A 22,004-nucleotide genomic window follows, 5' to 3' on the forward strand; every position below is an offset into this window, starting at 1 on the left:
TTTCTTGTTCCATCAGCTCTTAGCTTCTCCATCCAGATCTAGGACTCCTGGATAGCTATCTGTACTTAAATCTGGGAGCAATTCCGGATTCTGCAGCCCACAGTTTTCAGGCATTTGACATTGAGTGATTATACAAGTGCAAATTTCACATTTCTGGTTCATGTAGCTAAACCAAAGAGTCTTACCTATTTCTTGAACTAAAAAGTTCTAATAGAAAAGCAAGAATGGGAACTTAAACTCATCAGTAAGACAGCTATCTTAGTTCAGGCTACTGTAACATTTACCATAGTTAGGTGGCTTAAACAACAGACCTATTTCTCATGGTTCTGGAGGTTGGGAAGTCCAAGGTTAAAAGTGGCAGGAGATTTATTTCCAGATGAGGGCCCTCTTCCTAGCTTACAAACAGCTGCCTTCTTGCTGTATCTTCACATGGTGGCAAGAGAGATCATCTTTCTCATTTCTTCTAATAAGGACACTAATCCCATCCACTGGGGATTAAAGGCTTCAACATATGCATTTGGGGGAGTGGGGCACAAACATTCAGTCCATAGCAACAACTTAATAAAAGGTAGTTGGAAGTTTAATTTTTACTGTTTAAACCTGCCAGGCTATTTTCTATGGTTACTAACATTTTTCCCCTTTATAATTATATTTCTTAGCTGGGGTGCAAAACTGTCTCTTGTTGAACACAGACTGTCTGTGGTAATGGATGGCTAACTGAAACACCGTCCAAGACCAGGCAGGTACATATAAGTAAGAATAGGCCACCGCAGACCAGAGCATGCCCCCTCAGAGGAGAGCAGCTCATACCCCACCCAGTAGAAATGGGCTTCTGGGTATTTGTTTTTAAGGCTGGAAATCTGGATTTACATGTGAAACGTCAGGTTGATACTGGATGTATTGTTGCTTTTTTTTTTTCTTTTTTTTATGATAAGCTAAACAAAATATTTCTGCTGACTGGTCTGCTTCGTGGGGCACCAGTTGATCACCTTTTCTTTTCTCTGTCTCAGTAACTTGTCCAAGGGTACTTTGAAGTGTTTGCCTGAATGGTCTGATTCCATACCTTTTCACTTACATATGGATAATGTTTTATTTCAGCCATAAATCATGATTCATAGTCTTCACTGTTTACACCAACTATCATGATTATAAGCATGTGATTTCAGGGAAAACAAAAGCAGGCTCTATTTGTACTCTGCCCAGAAAAGTCTCACTCTGGTACTTAACTCCTGATTTTTATCAGAATTCCACCAGGTATTGTTATAAACGCACTAGTGCACCTTGCCTTGTAAATTGCATATGGTTTCAGGGTGGGGAAGCTGTCTTAAGTTACTCTTGAAAAACCAAAATTAAATTGCTGAAACTCCTAAAATAACTTCTCCATACTGGTGTGTTTATGATTATGATTTAACTCTCCAACAGTGAGACTTAAATGGGAGTTAATAAACTGCCAGTAAATGAGGATAATCTACCATGATAATCTGCTCAGATAACCATTTTCGTAAACTTACGGTAAGCCACTTGAAGAAATAAATTTAAAAACACAGCATTTTGTAATTGTAATTTATAGAATTTTAGCTTTGAAATACTTCTCTTTTGAAGTACAATCTGTCAAAATGGGTATCTTGACTTTTCTTTGGGACATTAAGAAAGAAGTAATGAAGGAATGAGTTCTGGTTCTCAAACAGTGGCCCTATTGACTGATCGCTTTCTCCAGTTTTTCATATTATGCAAAAGAACAGTCATTGTGTGCCATGTATCGTAAGCAAATGTGACTGTCTCAAGTTACTGTGGGTCCTTTCCAGCCTTCACGTCTTCCTGCCTTCTCCTGAAGATGTCCCTGAACATGAGTCTGGAAGGAGGTTAATCTTTCTTTTACTTTCAACAGGTGGAATACATGTTGGTGTCTTTTGATCATGAAAATAAGAAAGTCCGGTTGGTCCTGTCTGGAGAGGAAGTTCTTGAAACTCTACAAGAAAAGGGGGAAAGGACAAACCCAAAGTAAGCTGATAAAAGGGTTGCTTTAGTGTTTCTGAACCTGCTAGAACTACTAAAGTAGAATCGTTCTTCAGATATATAGGAGGCAGGATGGCATCGCCTGGTTCCCCTACTTCATAGCTGGGTGTAACCTTGGTCAAGTTACTTAATATCTCTGGGCCTCTGTTTCCTCATCTGTAAAGTAGAGATAGTAATACGTCCTGTGTAGGGTGTTGACATTTTAAATACATAATGTATTTAAGCACTTAGAACTATCAACACAGTATAAAGCCTGCTTACTATTACTGAATGTTAAAAAAAAAAAAAAAAAAAATGGACAGAGTGTTACTGAGATCCCAAACCATGGTGCCAGATAAAACTTACACTGAGTTTGTTTGGTAGAATGTTTTTTAATATTTCTCTAAGTAGACAAAGAGATGAAGGGGCATGTACTTTTCAGTTCCATTTTCCTACTCCGTGGACTTCGGGAGGCAGCATTTGAGTTTGGAGGCCAGCAGTGAACTAAAAGAGCCCTTGTGGCTTCCTCTGCTTTCTCACAAAGCGGCCTAGCTTGTCTTGAAAAGCGAGTGGCCTGTGTGTGGTTTTCAGGTACTTACAAATATTTTGGATATTTGTACTTCTAACCTTCACCTAGTTGAAGAGCTCGGGAGAATGACCAGCCTTTGGGAACTGTAAAGGAGTTCTTAGCTTCATTTATATGGAGTGGTGTCTCCATTTTTGGAAGTGACTTTTTAAAAACTTCTAAAAATTGAGTAGACGGCAGCAAAATATGAGGGAATGGAATTTTTCCTCCTCTGTAGCCATCCTACTCTGTGGAGACCAGAGTACGGCAGTTACATGATTGAAGGCACACCTGGACAGCCGTATGGAGGAACGATGTCCGAGTTCAACACAGTCGAAGACAACATGAGGAAACGTCGGAAGGAAGCAACTTCTTTATTAGGAGAAAACCAGGCTCTCTGCACAATAACTTCATTTCCCAGGTTAGTTCCTAAATGAACATGCCCCAGCAGATCGTTCAGAGCTTTAGGTTCTAAAGGAACAGATCATGACCCAAGCATTTGACCGTACAGTTCTCCTACTTTACAAACAGTTCATACTTTATATGCTTCATTTGATAGAATCTGTTAGAGCCACAGGCAAAACTTGTATGCCAGTTTCAGCAGGTGGGTGGTGACCCGGGGCACTGTGGTGAGAGCATTCGTCTGGCCTCAGTGGGCAAGACCGTGAGGACCACTGTGACTGCTAGCATCGTGGCGGCATCCACCCCAGGCCAGGGTGGAGGGAGCGGCGCATCTGCCAAGCAGTTCTGACCCTCTAAGGAGTAGCTGAGTCTGATGATTATCAGGTGCTCTTCTCCCTCGACTCTCACCGTTACTTCCTCGGGCCTGTCTGCCTGCTGGCAGATGCTGGTGCCCGTGGCTGGTGGGATGGTCACCTGGTGGTGGGATGGTCACCTGGTGGAGGGCTGGCATCCGTGCTCCCAGGCCACTGTTGATATATCCTGACTGTGAACGAGGGGGGTCATTAGGCCATGTTTGAGTCTTGTGTTGAAAAGGAAATTTACAGGTTGCCATCAAATCTAGTTATGGCTGAAAGTTGCTAAAAACAAATATAAAATAACCCATAAAGAGTGAAGTTATGCTCTTAGCTAGAATGAGGTACTTAAATATCGTACAGTTACACATAGGAGCTCTGCATAGGAATGCAGTTCTACCAAATTGTAAATCTGACTTACCTGTGCTAGCTAGCTGTCGGATTGTGGCCAAGTGTGCTTCCTCGCCAGGGTTCAAAAGAGCTTTGGGGATTGGTATCCATAGACTGAAACACTTAGAACTATTTTTAGACCCTCCCTCTTTTTTCTGATAGATGTCCATAATGAACTCAGGCGTTCAGAGTCCTACCACTGGTCTTGGAAGGGATTTTCTTTTTAAAAATCTTCAGTGTAACATCTAAATGGTTGAAACCCTATTTAAGCAACTCAAACATTTAGAAATACATCTCTTATTTTTGTGATTGCTTTGTTCCATTAGGCAGGCCACTTCCTGCTTCCTGCCAGAAGAAAAGCCCCAGCTGGATGAGGGTGGACAGGTTTGCTTGGAAGAGAGTTGGCATAGTCCTTTGCCCCTAGTGTTTTAAGGAGGAGGTAAAAAAAAAAAAAAAAAAAAAAAAATCATGACTCTGCCTTTCACTGATACTTTTGAGAGCGTGCTCCATGCCAGACCCATGCAGTGTGGGGATGCAGTCATGAATACAAAGAGACACGCAGTCTTTGCCTCTGCGGAGACTGAGTGATTAGATAGCCACAGATCTAGGGAATATAAAGTTGAGGAAGTGCTGTGAGGAAAAGATGCGGAGCAGAGAGAGGGACGTGGTTGTCAGGTGGACTCTGCGAGGTGGGGAAGAGGGTTGGAGTGATGTCCAGAGTCCTGGTAGGAGTTTACTATGAGTGGGGAGGGTAGGGACAGCCTAGAGAGAGTGAGCAGAGTGGGCAGATGTCCCAGGATGAATAGGGAGAGCACGGAGCCTCTTGAGAACCAGAAGGCTGGCCGGTGGGGCCAGGACGCTGAGAGGGAAGGGGAGGCTGGGCAGGTAGTTGGTGGGCCATATCCTGTTAACTGAGAATTTGGGTTGCTACCCTAAAAGCAGTAGGAGTTATAAAGGGAGAGCTGAGACAGAGGAATAAGTTTTATTCTAAAAATCTAATTTTTGGGGGCGCCTGGGTGGCTCAGTTGGTTAAGCGACTGCCTTCGGCTCAGGTCATGATCCTGGAGTCCCGGGATCGAGTCCCACATCGGGCTCCCTGCTCAGCAGGGAGTCTGCTTCTCCCTCTGACCCTCTTCCCTCTCGTGCTCTCTATCTCATTCTCTCTCTCTCAAATAAATAAATAAAATCTTTAAAAAAAATCTATTTTTTTTAAAAAGCTTATATTTTTTGATGGGAGGGTATTTTTGGACTTGTAAACAAAACAAGAATAATTATTTAGTTGGAGAAGCCTCACCTTCTCTCAGTTGTAAATGATAAGGAAAGTTTTGTTTTGGCATCAAGAGAGAAAGGAGTACTTGGTTTCTTAAGTGTAAACTGTGATTTTTCTCTGTAAAGAGGCAAAACTCTGTATCATGGAGCTATAATCCAAAACAGTGGCCAAGTGAATATTTAAATTTAATGACACTTAAATAGAAATTTTAGTTTCTCAGTCACACTAGGCTCAGTACAGGTGCTCACTAGGCACATGTATTGGACACACTAGTATTGGACAGGGTGGACATGAACCCTTCCCAGTGCTGCAGAAGGGTTTGTGGGATGGTGCCAGTCTGGAAGAAAAACAGTGCTGTAGGAGTCTGAGGATCAAAGTTCTGACTGCCTTTGTCCTGCCAAACACATTTTCATTCTCCCTCCATTCAGTCTAATTCTGGTTGCCTCAGAATCCCCAAGATTGAAGTCTGCCACTCTTACAGGACTTTCCCTAAGTTTGCAGGCTTCTAGTAAATAATGCACACAGCTGCAAGAATTCTCAGGAACCTTCATTATAGCTGGAAACGGTTTTCCAGATAAGATCAGCCAATTCCATTGTTCACAAGGCGGATATGGGCAGCCAACAGGTGCTTTATTTTATAAAAGGTAGGGGCTGAACATAAGGCATGGGTAGTCTTGGCTATTAAGCCAAGAGTTTCCTACCACTGATCTAAAGCCCTGACAAGAGCCTCCCTTCTTTTGTATTCACAAACTTTGTCGGTCTTTGTCCTCTCTCACAGCACATTTAACAATGACCTTAAAATTCTTAACTTGAAGAGCTGGATGTGGAATTTGAACTTTACTTTTAGGGATAAAGACAGAGGTTCCTTTTTCTGTGTTGGAATTAAAGCTCTTGGTTAGGTCAAGTAAGAGAATAGGGTTGGGTTTTAGACATCAGAGGGAGATCTCAGGGGCGGATAGGGACACCTGTAGAGACATTACCTAATCCTGAGGGACTCATGCGGTGATCTGTAGAGGCAAAAAGCAGGAGAGCCCTTTGATATTTGAACAAAGCTTATCAACAGGTTGGGGGCAGTGGGGCTGTGCAGGGGTCAAAAGACAATCAGATGAGAGATGAGATGGTAAAGGAAGACCATCAGACGCTGTGTAGGGGGAACCCATAGCTTGTGACAATTGATGTGACCTAGCCGAGGGACTTCTGTGTCGATGCTGTTAAATGAAGAGATGGATAGGACGTGAAGAAGCACTCTAGAGATCCCGAGTGAATGGATAAAGCCTCTAAGAGGCTGTAATCACCAAAGGTGTTGGTGAGGAAGACCAGGTACAAGGGGGGTGTTTGTAAAGCACGGTACTTACACAGCATTCATGTGCTAGACCCCCTGGAGGGGGGGGAAGTAGACGGGTGTGGGTGGTTCTTAACAGGTGCAGTGATGGTGAGACATTATTAACTTTTGAAAACAAATCCTACCTACTTAGTTCTTCAATTTGTTGTAGATTAGGCTGTCCTGGGTTCACGCTGCCAGAGTTCAAACCCAGTCCAGTTGAAGGAGGAGCTTCCAAGTCCCTCTTCTTTCCTGATGAAGCCATAAACAAGCACCCTCGCTTCAGGTGAGTATGGCTCTGCCTTTAAACACAGATGTCCCTCACTCTTACCCCTGCCTGCTGAGAGTAAGGCGCTCCTTCCTAGAATCCTTGCTGAGCACTTACTGAACTCAGCCTCCTATTGTAATGAACCGGACAAGCCAGCAGGATATGCACATGTGGCTGCTTGATCGTTGCTTCTTAGCGCACAGCTCGACTTGCCCATCTTACAGGTCACCTTAACGTCGTTGGCTTAGCCCCTGTCATCTTTAGTGTACAGATTTTTTTGGTCCTAGTTTTATAAGCGCCTATTTGGGGAAGTTTTCTCTTAGTTATTCCTACCTTTTCTGCCCCTCTCTGTGATCTCATTCCACTCACTATACTTTCATGACAAGGCAAGATATGTACAACTCTTTACCTTCTGTTCTATTAACTTCTAGCTCTAGTAGCTTGTAGTTTCATTCCTGGGTTCAAAGTGGCTTCAGGGCCCACACCAGTCTGATCTTGCTTTGTACCTTGAATCTTCTCTCTTGTCCTAAACTAGGCTCCTGACCTGCAGGTGGGGACCTTGGAACTTGTCAGTGTTGATTCCTTTGACAGGTCTGCACACCTGTTAACATGCAGAGTCTTTTGATGGAACAGATTTATAGATGGAGTTTCCAACTTCAAATGTTACAGTGTGCCCAAGGGGAAAATAGATTCAGCTGCAAGAAAAGATAAGATTATGCTGGATGCCAAAAGGTAGATGTATCAGAGACACTCCTCAGAGAAAGGAGAGGATGCTTCTGACGGAGGGGATCCTGGCAGCCATGGGAAAGAGCTGGTCCGCAAGCTGAGTCTGCATCACCACTGTCCACTAGAATCATGTCAGCCTCAGATGTTTTAAATTTTCTAACAGTCACATGAAAAAAGTAAAAAAGATGAACTTAATTTTATTATATATGTTTAGTCTTTATCCAAAATTATTTCAACATGTCAATATTTTTAAATTATTGATAAGACATTTTAATACCTTATCTTTGTGTTTTGTGGTAAGTCTTCAAAATCCGGTGTGTACATTATCCTCACAGCATATTTTAATTAGGACTAGCCCCATTTCAGGTGCACAGCAGCCACAGTGTGCCTGGTGGCTTCTGGATTAGACACTGTGGGTCTAGAGAATAGGTATTAATACTGCCAATTGGGAGGGACAGTAACAAGGTATTGGAGCTCCAGAGATGCCTAGGGAAAGTAAGTATTAAAGCTTGAAGTCTTCAGAGTAGACATGGGGAGCGTTAGAAACATATGGTGAGACCAGACCACCGGCAGACCCCAGACACTTGAATTTGATTTGAGAAGTTACAGCAAGCTGGGGTATCTGGGGTTGAACAGGGGCAAGAATGGCATTCTTGAGCAAGAGGCAGAGGAAGTGGTGTTAATGCAAAGCCTTCTCACAGAAAATTCCCTCAGAATATCTTGATCCACATAAATATTCTATAGGATTGCCTCAGAGAATTAGTTTGAGGTAGGATTTCATTCTATTTACTTGTATATGATCAAATTCTTCTTTTACATGGTGGTTCTTAGGAAGCCGATTTATGACGTTTGGTTGTCTTTCAGTACCCTAACAAGAAATATCCGACACAGGAGAGGAGAAAAGGTTGTCATCAATGTACCAAGTAAGTCCATAGCAGATGGTGGGGCGGGAGAGGCACCTGGGGAATTGCTGTTTAATTCTTGAATCTCACCCTTGTCCCCCCCCTTTTTTTTCTTTAATATAATCCTACAGTATTTAAGGACAAGAATACACCCTCTCCATTTATAGAAACATTTCCTGAGGATGAGGAGGCAGCCAAGGCTTCTAAGCCTGATCATATTTACATGGATGCCATGGGATTTGGGATGGGCAATTGCTGTCTTCAGGTATTGTTTCAAATACACAGAGAGGCAGAGTGCCCTCATCCATTTCTACTTGCTAGTTTTCTTTATAGTTTCGCATTTTTTATAATTACATTGTAATCAGGTTGAAATGAAAGCTCTAAGTGTGCCTTTCTGAAAACCAGTGATTTTTAGTAAATTCATTGGTAGCTATGGTAGCTCTTAACGGAGAATCTCCAGTTTCTACAAAGATAAATGGTTGTTAATTAACTTACAGTGCAAAATATTCCATGATCCCTGCCTCTGTTCTTTCTAGTGAAGGTCGGGCCTAGAGCTTGTAACATCATTCAGATCTCTGTTTCTGAAAGTGACCTCTGGATGCACTCCAGTGACCTTGTGATCCAAGGGAAGGATTGTTTGGACTTGAAATGTCATATTCAGGCAAGGCCATCTAGTGGTATAAAAAGAACTGCTGAGCAGCCCGTGTTTGCCTTGCCCCTGGCGAAGTTACATATGTGGTACAGCCTTTCTCTGTTTCCTCCATTAAAACTTCCCGTGGATCTAGTCAGATGGCTGGTGCCCCTGGCAGGAACTGTACCCAAGCTCACTTAGGACCTGGGTGGGCGGGCACAGTACCCTCCTGGCAGCATTGGGCCTGTGCTTGGCCTGCAGCAGGGCCTCCTACTCGTGGGTTTGGGTAGCTCTCCTCACTTCTTTTCATCTTGGTTTTCTCCTTGGTTAACTGGAAGGTTTGTATTAAATCCCTTTCTAGGTCTGACTCTAAGCTAATATTTACTTTACTGTTTTTTATCAATAGAAGTGTTTGTTTTAACCTTTCCTTTGCTTAAAATCATAAGAACAGGAGTAGGAGTTGCACAAAGTATAAAGTGAAAATTGAAAACTTCCAGTAAAAAGGCCACTTGTTATTGTCCAAGGAGATTGTATACAGTTCGGATTATTTCCGAAGATTAGAAGTGGCATCCTTAGAGGCCTGGAGTAGTGTGAAGCCTAGCCCCACATGAGTCACTGGGCCTCCAGTCTGCCCGGTCTCCATCCACAGGCCAAAAAACTCTGCATTCCCATCATCTCAAGACAGTTGCAGTGTAGACACGCGCCTTCTTGCACATAAGGCTCTGATGTGCCTATTTTTACAACTCTGTAAAATGAACATTGAATGCCAGAGTCCGATTGCTCCATGCTGAATGTGTTTACATAACCATCATTTTTTTTTTTTCCTGATTTTCCTGACTCACAAAGGCAGTGTAAAGTGTGTGGTCTTCCAAAAAAACAGGCCAGTAAGTTTCCTTACAAAGGGTCACATTTCATAAAAAAGAGACCTTTTACCTGCATATCTGCTTTTCTATCTTAATTACAAATGTTTTTAAAGGGAACCATTAAGGTCTAGAACTTACAGTGCATGGCTTTAAAATTGTATCAGTGCAATTGGAGTACTGATTGCCTTTTCTCGGTTTAATATTAAACCAGAGTGCCCGGCCAGGGACAGCACAGTTACTTCATTCCAAAGGGATAGTCTTTCTCTTGAAATACCATACAAATAAATGTGTTCTAACATTTTTATTACCCGTAGATGCAGTTGTCCATCCAAATTTACGCTTTGTCATGGGTTTAGGATGAAGTTTTCTTTTTGTTGATAGCACGGCCAAGACCCTACTTTGAATACTCCACTTAAAAAATTATTAGCATGAGGAAGAATGAAGGGGAGTAAGTCGGAGGGGGAGACGAACCATGAGAGACGATGGACTCTGAGAAACAAACTGAGGGTTCTAGAGGGGAGGGGGGTGGGGGGATGGGTTAGCCTGGTGATGGGTATTAAAGAGGGCACATTCTGCCTGGAGCACTGGGTGTTATGCACAAACAATGAATCATGGAACACTACATCAAAAGCTAATGATGTAATGTATGGTGATTAACATAACAATAAAAATTTTAAAAAAATTATTAGCATGAATCACATAAAGTTTATGGGAAATGAGATGAATTCCACACATCACCACAGAAAACACCCTGCTTTGTGTCTCTCAAGTGGAAAACTAGAAGCTGCTTGTTAAAATAAAGCAGAAAATGTTTTAAAGTAATTTTTTAAGGTTAATGGAAGACTTTAACTGTACAAAACAGAAAGTCACATAATCACACTCAAATGCTTGACTCTTGGGGAGTTTTCCAGGAATCATTTAATAAGTTCATGCATGTTGTAATAGGTATTTCCCCCTCTAAGAAAAATCAGGTGGCTTCAAAAATGGGTTCTAGGTAAATTTTAGATTAGACATTTAGTCTTCTAACATCTGTTTTTCATACTTCCTCTTTTATTCCCCTCTGTTTCCTAGTGACACTGCTTCTCTTATGAGATACTTTAAAGGGACACCAGAAGCCAAAACTGTTCATACTTTTGAAGGCATAAGAACTGTCCCCCTCCCCCGCAGCCATTAACCACAGTCATGTCCTGTTTGATTTGGAGATATATTAGCTCTAGAGTGCTGAAGCCAGTTACTAAATATATGTAGAATAACTAAGTCACCTCACTGTTGTAACTTAACTGTGGAATTCCAGGTGCGAATTTTCTTAAGCATACTTTTTTCCAGGATTTGCCTGTGAATTGTCTGGTAAATACTAGGTTATCTAAGAGAAGCCAGTCTGTCCCAGCAGCGAAGCGTGTAAATACTTGGCTTACTGTCTCCCGTTTCCTCACTTGACATTTTATCCTTAGACTTGCACAAGCTGATTTCTGAGTTCCCATCTCTTTGCAGAAACTGCCCTTGTTTTGGTGAAGAGTGACCCAGTTGCCAGCCCTGCTTAGTCTCTTCCTTTAACCTTTGATACTCTTATTCCTTGAGGTCTAGGACACAGCTCTTCTCTATGTTGTATTAATTTGTAATGGCTGGTTAATTGCCAGGACATTTTAATTAAAATATAGCATTGAATCATTAACAGAAATTATAGCAAGTTGTCTAAATAATTATTTTTCTGTAGTTACCACACTGACATGAATATAATTCTCCAGGTAGACGGTGAATCTCCTAACAGAAGTTCTTTGTTAAAAAAGCAAAATTGAGACCTGGCTAAAACTGGGAAATAACAGGTTGGGATTATAACAATAAACATATTCACTTTGCTACTCTTTCAAGGATTAAGCCCTTAAATTATTTCCTGCACCAACACTAAATTCAAAATATCATTATTAGATAACAAAGGACAGGAAAACTGTTCCCCATTTGCAGTTAATACGGATATGCTAACACAACCAGGATTTGTGTTCCTAGTCCCTTCCACTGCTCGCCACCCCAAGGCAGGCAGGATTTTTTTGGTTTCTTTTGGGTAACTGTTTCTAGAACATTTGTACTAATGAATGATACAATTTTTTTTTCTCTGCCTAACTCTGAAATGTTCTACTTACCCCTCTTCTGCAGGCTTCCTGGGTGATCCTGCCCATCTTCAGAACATTATCTGAGCTTCCTCCCTAAATACTTCTCCACCCCAGACTTGTTTTCTGGGCATTAGCCCTGGAGACCCAGCCACTTAAAGGGTTTCTTTACCTGCTCCTTTCCTTCATATGCCCATTGTGTCTTGGTGCCTCTGCTCACTGTCTGTCCCAGGAACACCCAAGCCAGAACCGAAGTCACACCTTCATTCTCTCTACCCATCCTGGCTCCCAGCGGCCACTGCTTTGACTCCGGTGTGCCTCCACCTGCAGCCCTCCTTGGTTATGGCCTTGTCGGCTGCAGTATTTTAACTGCTCTCCCTTCCTCCAGTCTCGCTGTGTCCCAGGCTATTCCTTGTACTTGCCACCAGTGAGCTTTGAAATCCATTATAAGCCTCTCTGTCCTTTTGTACCAAAATTTCTCTAACCCTTGAGCTAACTGAAGTGCTTGGAATGCTGTTGAGGGAAATAAGTCACAGCAATGCCTTGCTGAATTTGCTGTTTACCTAGTGTTTTCCTTTCCTTTCCTGACATTTTAATCTTATTTAACTTATGAAATGGTTATTTATATTAGTTGTGAACATGATCAAACCATTGTTTGGCAAAATTCATCCAAGGCAACTTTTAAACAAAACTGCTGTGTTAATAATAAGTGTTGTTAGTTGTGGGGTGACCGTTGCACACCATGCCCTCTGTCTTCCCTGGCCATCCTCCTTCTCAGACTCGACTCCTTGGGGAGGATGTTGATGATTCATCATTGTTAATAACCTGTAATTTTTAAACAGGTAACGTTCCAAGCCTGCAGCATATCTGAGGCCAGATACCTGTATGATCAGTTGGCCACTATCTGTCCAATTGTCGTAAGTAGAAACGACATCTTACTTAAATAAGACTTCTTTGTAGAGAGAGTGCTTGTGCAACATTTGCTGACTCTGTGCCATTTAAGTCCAGTTAAGACTTTATTCAGAAATGAACTAACATAAATAGTTTGCATTTAGAGCTAATGGACTAAGACTCCAAGCTGTGGAAGTTTACTATTGCTAGTAAGACATCTGTGTGTGAAAGTGTCAAGTTTGAGTGTAGCCGCTTCCCCTCTCCCGTCCTTCACATTCAGCGTGACAGAGGGGATGATTAAGTGGATCCCATCCAAGGATTTGAGTCCCTTTTGGTATCTTTCACTATGAAAAAGCAAGCACAGAGGAGTAGAGCTCCATAGGGCTCAACTAAACTGATTCTTCTAGACCAGAGATAACTGCATGGTGCTTTTCTCAGCATGTAAGTGACACTTTGAACCTGCAGGTGCTGACTCTTGTTTGTTTTTAGATGGCTTTGAGCGCTGCATCTCCTTTTTACCGAGGCTATGTGTCTGACATTGATTGTCGCTGGGGAGTGATTTCTGCATCTGTAGATGATAGAACTCGGGAGGAGAGAGGACTGGAGGTGGGAGTGATTTTCCTTAATAGCCTTTTTTTTTTAAAATTCAAGCAGGTAAAATGGGGTTATTGTAACTACTTATGATGTTGAAGTCTCCCTTAAATTTTTATCTTGAGTGGTTTAGTCACAGGTGGGAAGAAATTCACAGGTTATAAACTTGTCTTTGATGTCATAGTGTTTGTTTTGGGGTGAATATACAGGAAACATGATTTGGTTGGGGTAAGGAGTTTTCATCACTTTTTGAAATCTGTATTTGTTTCCTCCTCTTGTAAAACTTAGTGATGCTTTTTTTTCCCCTATATTTTGGAACTAAGTGCTGATGGGCTGTTGTTACCAAAAGGCTTTTTGACATTACATGAGTGCTTTGTATATGAGCTTTCTGTTGTGGAATCTGTGGTCAAAGATTATTTTGCCCCATATAAAGGGTTAGATTTGCCTAATAAGGGTAGGTTAGTGCCTCTTGTTGGCATGTTGAACTGTGACTGTGTACCTCTCCAACCTGGAGTGTACATCAAAACCGCCTTTGAAGATCTTTAAAAATAGACACCCAGGCCCATTTTAGATCTAATAAACAAGTATCTCCAGAACTGGGACCTGGACACGGTTTTTAAATGAGCCTCTGATGTTCTCAACCAGGGCTGCACTGGTCTGCTCTGGTCTTCATGTGAGTGCTCGTAAATTGTTGAACATGTTGCCTTAGTAGAATAAAAATAAAACTTTAAGGGAGAAATGATTTTAATAGCTCTGTTTTACGTTAATAGGTTTGCTTTCAACCTTGGCATATATTTTCCTAGCTTAATAAGAATGAAGGCGATCTGCTTTAAAAAAAAAAAAGTATACTTAAATCATATCAGAGAGCAGCTACTCAAGTTACTTCCAGATTTTTAAAAAACAATTTTCCCTGATAACTTCTCAGGATTAACTTTTTTTCAGGTTGTATATTTGTATATAATTATTACATATAAAACATAAAAGCATTTAAGTAGAACTATTTGGGGCATTAGTTTATTTCCAGAGCATTTTATATGACATTCATTAGTATTTTTCTTTCAATTTTAGCCACTGAAGAACAATAACTATAGGATCAGTAAGTCCCGGTACGATTCGATAGACAGTTACTTATCTGAGTGCGGTGAGAAATACAATGACATCGACTTGACGATAGATAAAGAAATCTACGAACAACTGTTGCAGGAAGGTGAGCAGCCACTCCTTTTCTCTAGATTTGATTGTACACTTTTAGTTATTCAAAGCTCTTTAGAACTTGTTGCTGACTTCTGGTCTGGTTTCTATTTTTAGTGTGAAGTCTCTTAACTTTTCTTATGAGGCTGCTTGTTCCTAAAGTTTCAAGTTCCAAATACTTGTGAGATCTTCTTGACTTTTAGCAAAGGAACTTACTTTGGAGGTCTGTATCTAGGTCCACACCAGTGCCCCACCAGGCATTGTGTAAGTAGCAAAGAAAACTCTGGCACTTCCTCAGGGTCTGTAGGATAAAACCCTGGGCGACATGCAGATACTGAACAAACCAGCCACTTCCTAAGCTTCTAGATGCCCTGTCTTCAAACTTGCTGAGCTGTCCTGTCGTCTTACTGGACTTAGACACAGTGGAGCCTGTGGCTTTGACGGGGGTCTGGTGTAACCTCTCTTGACAGGCATTGATCATCTCCTGGCCCAGCATGTTGCTCATCTCTTCATTAGAGACCCACTGACTCTGTTCGAAGAGAAAATACACTTGGATGATGCCAATGAATCTGACCATTTTGAGGTATCACCTCTGTTTTAAATGCATTGCACTTCACTAACCAAGATGGAGCCCATTTTCTGTACCTGTGAGCAGTTAGTTATAGGAGAAATCTCTGACGCCTTTCACTGTCTAGTGCAATAAAGAATTAAGAAATTTTAGATGGGTTTAAAGTACCCTTTATGATTCTGAAAAGTTATATCTGATTCTGTATTTTCTCTTGATTGCAGAAAGGTGAAAAAGTCAAACTTGCTGCGTAAAAAAAATGGCATCAGTTATTTCTGTGCTGCTAACATATCACCCAACTTTTGTTAAACACTTTGTTTTCCTAGTAGGTCACACACCAAGGAAATACTACACTGTACCTTTTTGTATTTGTAAGTTAGAGTATTTGGTATCAGCAATGAATAATTTTCCCTTATTAAATATCAAACCATCTTAATATTTTCCTGGACATGTGGAAAGTTGGTTTTATTTTCTGCTTTTTTTATTATAGAATATTCAGTCCACAAATTGGCAGACAATGAGATTTAAACCCCCTCCTCCAAACTCAGATATTGGATGGAGAGTAGAATTCCGACCCATGGAGGTAAGATGCACATCAGCAGGAAGTGATTGGATCATACCCGTCCTCTGTCCATTACCCTTCTAATGCTCTTCTCAGAGGCTCTTCAAATACAAATCAAATCTATGCATGATAAAAGCAGGTCCAAAACCTAAACCTTGACTTCTGAGAATAGCTTGTGGACAGAGGGCTTCCAAGCCCCACGTGGTGAAGTAGGAGCTGGTTTGGGCATGACATGATCTGAGGAGGGGCCTGTCGGGGAAGAGCATGTTTGTGTCGTTGGTCCATAACTTCTCTGGGCTCCTGCTTGTCTAGGTTCAGTTAACAGACTTTGAGAACTCTGCATATGTGGTGTTTGTGGTGCTGCTTACCAGAGTGATCCTTTCATACAAACTGGATTTTCTCATTCCACTATCAAAGGTAAGAATGTGTTTCGGTATAGTGATGGGTTTGGGTATCTACAGATTATTATCTGTTGCTTATTTATGTATAATATTTATTTTAGATCTGACCTGATTGAGAATTTAGAATAAAATGGCTTCTCCTCTACCCTATTCTTTTTCCTTTTAAACCAAAACTTATGCTGTAGATTTTGGTACTGCGTTAGTAGAGATTCCTGGAAAACAAAAAGTGCTAACAGTAGCTCCTTAGCCTGTTTGAAAGAGATTTGGGGTTGCTTTTGTTGTTGTTTGTTGTTGTTGTTTTTTTAAAGATTTTATTTATTTATTAGAGACAGCGAAAGAGGGAACACAAGCAGGGGGAGTGGGAGAGGGAGAAGCAGGCTCCCCGCTGAGCAGGGAGCCCGATGTGGGGCTCGATCCCAGTACCCTGGGATCATGACCTGAGCCGAAGGCAGACGCTTAACGACTGAGCCACCCAGGTGCTCCTTAGGGTTGCTTTTGAATAACTACTTTATTTCTAGAAGCTTTCAATTTAGGATGATGGTTGGAGAGAATCCACAAATTGATTTCATCCTCCCCCAAATGCCATTTTGGTTATGATACTAAAATAGGAGAGGGGCAAGTGTAACTGCTGGGATGTAGGGAAAGGTCACCTCAGTGGAACCAAACTGGAGATGTTTCTGGAGAAGGTAGATTGGACTATCAGAAAAACAACTACTAGTTCATCAGCTCCAGCCCAATAAAAACTCAAAATGGAGCTCTCTGGAAGCAGTTTCCCAGCAGAGCCTTGGAACAATTCCACACTGTGAGGCAGCAGCTAACTAACTGGAGACCTTTGTTTCCAGGGCCAGCGGGTCCCTGGGCACAGCAAGTGGCTGGGAAAGGTTGCTGGGCTGAGTGAAGGGTCTGCTGAGGATTTAGTGCCAAAGAAAGGAGAGGTAGAGCAGCCCTGTCAGAGCAAGCACAGAAGGAAAAAAGAAATGCCTAGCTCAGCCTCTGTCCCACCTCACTCCCTACTGTCTCCATGAGGGGGATCTCCAGCCTGTACCTGTCCCACCTGCACACCCTGATGGAAGTTTGGCCGTCAGCCTGTCTCTGCCTGCTCTTAACACCCAGGCCAAAAGTAACCCATAGGATTCTATGGGCCATTTGCCCATACAGGTATACCTGCTAGGGGGATCAGCCCCTGTAAGGAAGAGTCCCTGGAAGTTCCCCATCTACGCCTATGTTAACAAATATGAATAGATGTGTGAAAGTCAGTGGAAAATGGATAACTTTTAATGCCTTAAAGGAAGGGCCCAGTTGGGCTTACAGAATGCATTCCCCTCAGTGAAATATAGTTAATTCAAGCAACTGGAAAGAATTCTTAAATTCTAACTAGTGCCCTTGAAAAAATTCTAGAGAAAATAACCAAGCACTATGGAGGAGAGGGCATTTGGTGAAGAGTTCTTAGAAGAAGCTACCCTTTTAAAACTCAGTATATTCACCAGTTAGAGCCAATGATGTTAAAGGTCCAAGTTAATAATTTAGGAACCAAATTGAGATTTATCTCAGGATGACAAGAAAATGGAAATCATGGAAAAACTGAAACATGGATAATTACTCTGGAAATTTCAATGTTTACAATCATTTAGCAGAGAATGATCTATATAAAAAAAATGAGATCCAGTAATATGAGAAATAGAATTTTCCCTGAGAGTCCATAAAGGATGGGACAGAAATATTTAAAGAACCCAAATCTAGGAATTTTGAATCCTAAAGAGGAAAATCAACCATCTGAATGGGAGAGAAAATTCAGATCAGATAATTCCAAGAGGAAAAAAAATGAGTTGATATCCCTCCTCATCTCCAACATTAAATGCTGAGATGGAGAAAAGTCTACAGAATCCTGAGGGGTAAGGAAAACAGAATTGTCTTCCCAAACTGGAAATTCCAGGTGATTCCATCAAAACTTAATAGATTATTAGTGCTAATAGTATGCCAGAACTCTTACCTACCAAGGGGATAGTGGAAGGAGATGTATGGTAGACTAAGAGTATAGAAATAAGAATTTTTACTTCTAACCTGCTAGTTAAAAGGAGTGGGAAAAGAACAAAGAGAACCTTTTCAGTGCCACAAAAGTTGGGGGTGGGGGAAGGGAGTGGTATGATATAGCCCAGAGAACATAAAATGGTGAAAATAAGATGAAAACAAATGTGAATAAACTATCTTGTTAAAAAGCTAAAACAGATGATATAAAAGAGCAACATAATGGTGTAGGTGTTTGCATCCCTAAAACAAGACAAGAACTGGATAATGACCTTTTAAAGAGAGAGCAGAAATGACAAATTGATAACAGACAAAAGTGTGAGAATGAAGTATTAAATAGAGAAAGCTGTTTTCTGTATTCTTCCAAGATAGTATTATTTTTGTTTTTACCTTAAAGTGTAGCTGACCTTTCTCAGAAGCACAAAAGAATTAAAGACACTGTAGTGTGGTGGCTCTGATGTGGCTGCATTGTGAGCATTAAATTCATAAATCACCTGTACTCCTTAACAGCTCTTTAACCTGAACAAGGTACTTAGCATCCCAGTGCCTCTGTTTGCATGTGTAGAACTGGGGATAAGTGGGCTGTTACAAGAACATGTGGGATTCATGGAGGTAAATCACCCAGAGTGCCTTTCCTGTTACTCAGTACCTGCCAGGCTGTATAACCAAAGAAAGAGAAAGGCTATTGGGGAATTAAATGGCACGGTTAAGAAGCTGGCTTTGTATAGTCGTTCCCACAAATCTCCTACCACAGCACGTTTTTCCAAGTGCCCTAAGGAAGATTTTCTTCACCTCTCAAAAGTAAACACCATGCAGGATGCATTCCCACCAAAATTCAACAAAAAGATGTTCAAGAGAAATTTAACTGTTGGAAATCTAAAATTGCTTTCCTTGTAGGTATTAAATGAACTCAAACTAGGATGCTGGCAAAGCTAGTCTCTAAAGGGAAAATCATAGCTTTAAATACTTAAGAGATTTAAAGTAAACCTTAGCAGTCAAACTGAGAATCTAAAGTGCAGTAGTAAAGTATACTTCTAAAGAGAAATTCATAAAAGCAAAAATTAAAACAGTGATCTTTAGGAACTTCTGTCAAGAGTAAGAAAAAAATATCAGAAATGAAAACTTGTTCATAGCCATGATGGATTATACTGTTATTTGGATATGTTCGTAGAAGTGTCTATAGATTATTCAGGAGGTCATGTGTCTCTTAAAAAAAAAAAACCATAACAATAGAAATTGAGTATGGGAGACAGGCTCAGTAATCAAATACTTGGCACCATCCATCCTAGTTCAGCATGACCCTTTAGCTTATGTATGTTAAGATTCTCCTAAATTTCATTATGGGAAATAAGAGACTAAAAAGTGTTACAAGCTCTACGTCAAGGGTCTTAAAAAGTCACTGGAAAAATAGAGAATTCACGATCAAGAGTTTTTTGTACATGGAGACTAATGAAAATAAAAACACAGTGGTCCAAATTTGGGAGACAGAGTATTACAGTGATACAAGCCTACCACAAGAAACAAGAAAAATTCCAAAGAGCCTTACGCCTAAAGGGACTAGAGAAAGGAGAACAAAGCCCAAGATTAAGAGGAAGGAAATACAGCTCAGAACAAATAAATGAAATAGACACTAAAAAAATAGACAAGATCAATGGAACCAAGAACTGGTTCTTTGAAAAGATAAATGAAATTGAAACACCTTTAGATTCCTCAAGTAAAGGAGAATACAGGTAAAATCAGAGATGAAAGAAAAGTAACAGCTGACACCACAGAAATACAAAGGATTATAAGAGACTACTACAGAAAATTATATGCCAACAGATTGGACAAATAAGAAGAAATGGATAAATTCCTAGAAATAGTATATTCCAAAACTGAATCCAGAAGAAATAGAAAATCTGAACAGACCAAATACTAGTAATGAAGATGAACTGATAATCCAAAAACTCAAAAGTCCAGATGGATTTACAGGTGAATTCTACCAAACATTTAAAGAAGAGTTAATACCTATTTCCCTCAAACTGTTGCAAAAAAATAGAAGAGGAAGAAGAGCTTACAAATACATTCTATGAGGACAGCATTACCCTATTACCAAAACCAGATGAAGATGTATAGGTGAATATCTTTGATGAACAGAGATGCAAAATCCTCAATAAGATATTAGAAAACCATATTCAACAACACATTAAAAGGATCATTCACCATGATCAAGTGAGATTTATTCTGGGGGTGCAAGGATTGTTCAGTAGTTGCAAATCTGTCAATGTGGTACACCACATTAATGGAGTGGAAGATAAAAATCATTATTTCAGTGGATGCAAAAATGGCAAAATTCAACATCCATTCATGAATACTCCCAACAAAGTGGGTTTAGAGGGAACATAACTTAATAAAGGCCATATATGAAAAACCCACGGCTAACATACTCAATGGTGAAAAACTGAGAGCTTTTCCTCTAAGATCAGGAACAAGACAAGGATATCTATTCTTACCACTTTTATTCAGCATAGGACTGGAAGTCATCTTCGTCCCAGCAATCTGACAAGAAAAAGAAATAAAAGGCATCCAAATTGGTAAGAAGTTAAACTCATTTGCAGATGACATGATACTGTATAGGAAACTCTAAAGACTACACCAAAAAAACTCTTGAGGTAATAAATGAATCAGTAAAGCTATAGGATATAAAATTCACAGAAATCTGTTGCATTTCTATACACAATAACAAAGCAGAAAGTAAAATTTATATACAATTAAGCAAAAAAGAAAATACCTAGAAATAAACTTAACCAAGGAGTGAAAAACCTGTACTCTGAAACTATAAAACAATGATGAAAGAAACTGGAGGTGACATTAACAAATGGAAAGACATACCATGCTTATGGACTGGAAAAATATTGTTAAAATGTCCCTACTAAAACAATCTGCAGATTCAGTGCAATTCCTATCAAAATACCAATAGTATTTTTCATAGAATAATCCTAAAATCTGTTTGGAACAACAACAAAAAAAACCTTCCCCCAAATAGCCAAAGCAATCTTGAGAAAGAACAAACAAAGCTAGGGGTATCACAATCTGAGATTTCAAGATAGACTACAAAGCTATTATAGTTGAAACAGTAAGGTACTGGCCCAAAGGTAGACACATACGTCAGTGGAACAGAATAGAAAGCCCCAGAATAAACCCACTCTTAGGTGGTCAGTCTGTGACAAAGGAGGCAAGAATATACAATGGGAAAAAGACAGTCTCTTCAATAAATAGTACTGGGAAAACTGGACAGCAACGTGCAAAAGAATGAAACTGAACCACTTTCTTAAACCAGATATAAAAATAAACTCAAGATGGATTGAAGGCCTGAATGTGAGACCTAAAACCATAAAACTCATAGAAGAAAACATAAGCAGTAATCTTTGACACGTACCTTAGCAATATTTTTCTAGATACATCTCCTTTGGCAAGGGAAATGAGCAAAAATCTGTAACCACATCAAACTAAAACTTTTGCACAGAAAAGGAAACAATCAGCAAAACAAAAAGGCAGCATGCTGAATAGAAGATACCTGCAAATGTTATATCTGTTAATATGCAGAATATATATATATAAAAATTTCAACATGCACACACACAAAACAAAATCCTATTAAAAAATGGACAGAGGGCTTGAATACACATTTTTCCAAAGAAGACCTGCAAATGGCCAGCAGACATATGAAAAGTTGTTCATCACTCACTGTCAGGGATGTGCAAATCGAAACCACAATGAGATATCATCTTACACCTGTCAAAATGGCTAGAATCAAAAAGACAAGATATAGCAATGTTGGTGAGGATGAGGAGAAAAAGAAACCCTTTGTTGCACTTTGGTGGGAATGTAAGTTAGCGGAGCTACTGTGGGAAACCATATATATGAAGGTTCCTCAAAAAAATAGAATTGCAATATGATTTAGTAATTCCACTACTGGTATTACCCGAAGAAAATGAAAATATTAAT

The 22,004-nt window shown here is 40.3% G+C and overlaps 1 protein-coding gene across 2 annotated transcripts in view; it reads left to right on the top strand.

The window, feature by feature from the left end:
• Positions 1-22,004, top strand: part of GCLC (glutamate-cysteine ligase catalytic subunit) — a 47,636-nt gene that overhangs the window by 21,616 nt on the left and 4,016 nt on the right. The window contains exons 2-12 of one of the 2 annotated variants that reach the window (XM_028097741.2): positions 1,889-2,001; positions 2,799-2,981; positions 6,469-6,582; positions 8,155-8,213; positions 8,324-8,457; positions 12,634-12,708; positions 13,172-13,288; positions 14,342-14,480; positions 14,935-15,047; positions 15,520-15,612; positions 15,904-16,008. In XM_028097741.2, coding sequence (XP_027953542.1) covers positions 1,889-2,001; positions 2,799-2,981; positions 6,469-6,582; positions 8,155-8,213; positions 8,324-8,457; positions 12,634-12,708; positions 13,172-13,288; positions 14,342-14,480; positions 14,935-15,047; positions 15,520-15,612; positions 15,904-16,008 — 1,245 coding nt within the window. The remainder of the gene's footprint in view (positions 1-1,888; positions 2,002-2,798; positions 2,982-6,468; positions 6,583-8,154; positions 8,214-8,323; positions 8,458-12,633; positions 12,709-13,171; positions 13,289-14,341; positions 14,481-14,934; positions 15,048-15,519; positions 15,613-15,903; positions 16,009-22,004) is intronic. The other variant, XM_028097742.2, reaches the window with a different exon arrangement.

This window comes from Eumetopias jubatus, unplaced genomic scaffold, assembly GCF_037043125.1.
Source record: "Eumetopias jubatus isolate StellerSeaLion01/CBP00866 unplaced genomic scaffold, mEumJub1_p1.0 scaffold_6, whole genome shotgun sequence".
Taxonomy (NCBI): Eukaryota; Metazoa; Chordata; class Mammalia; order Carnivora; family Otariidae; genus Eumetopias; species Eumetopias jubatus.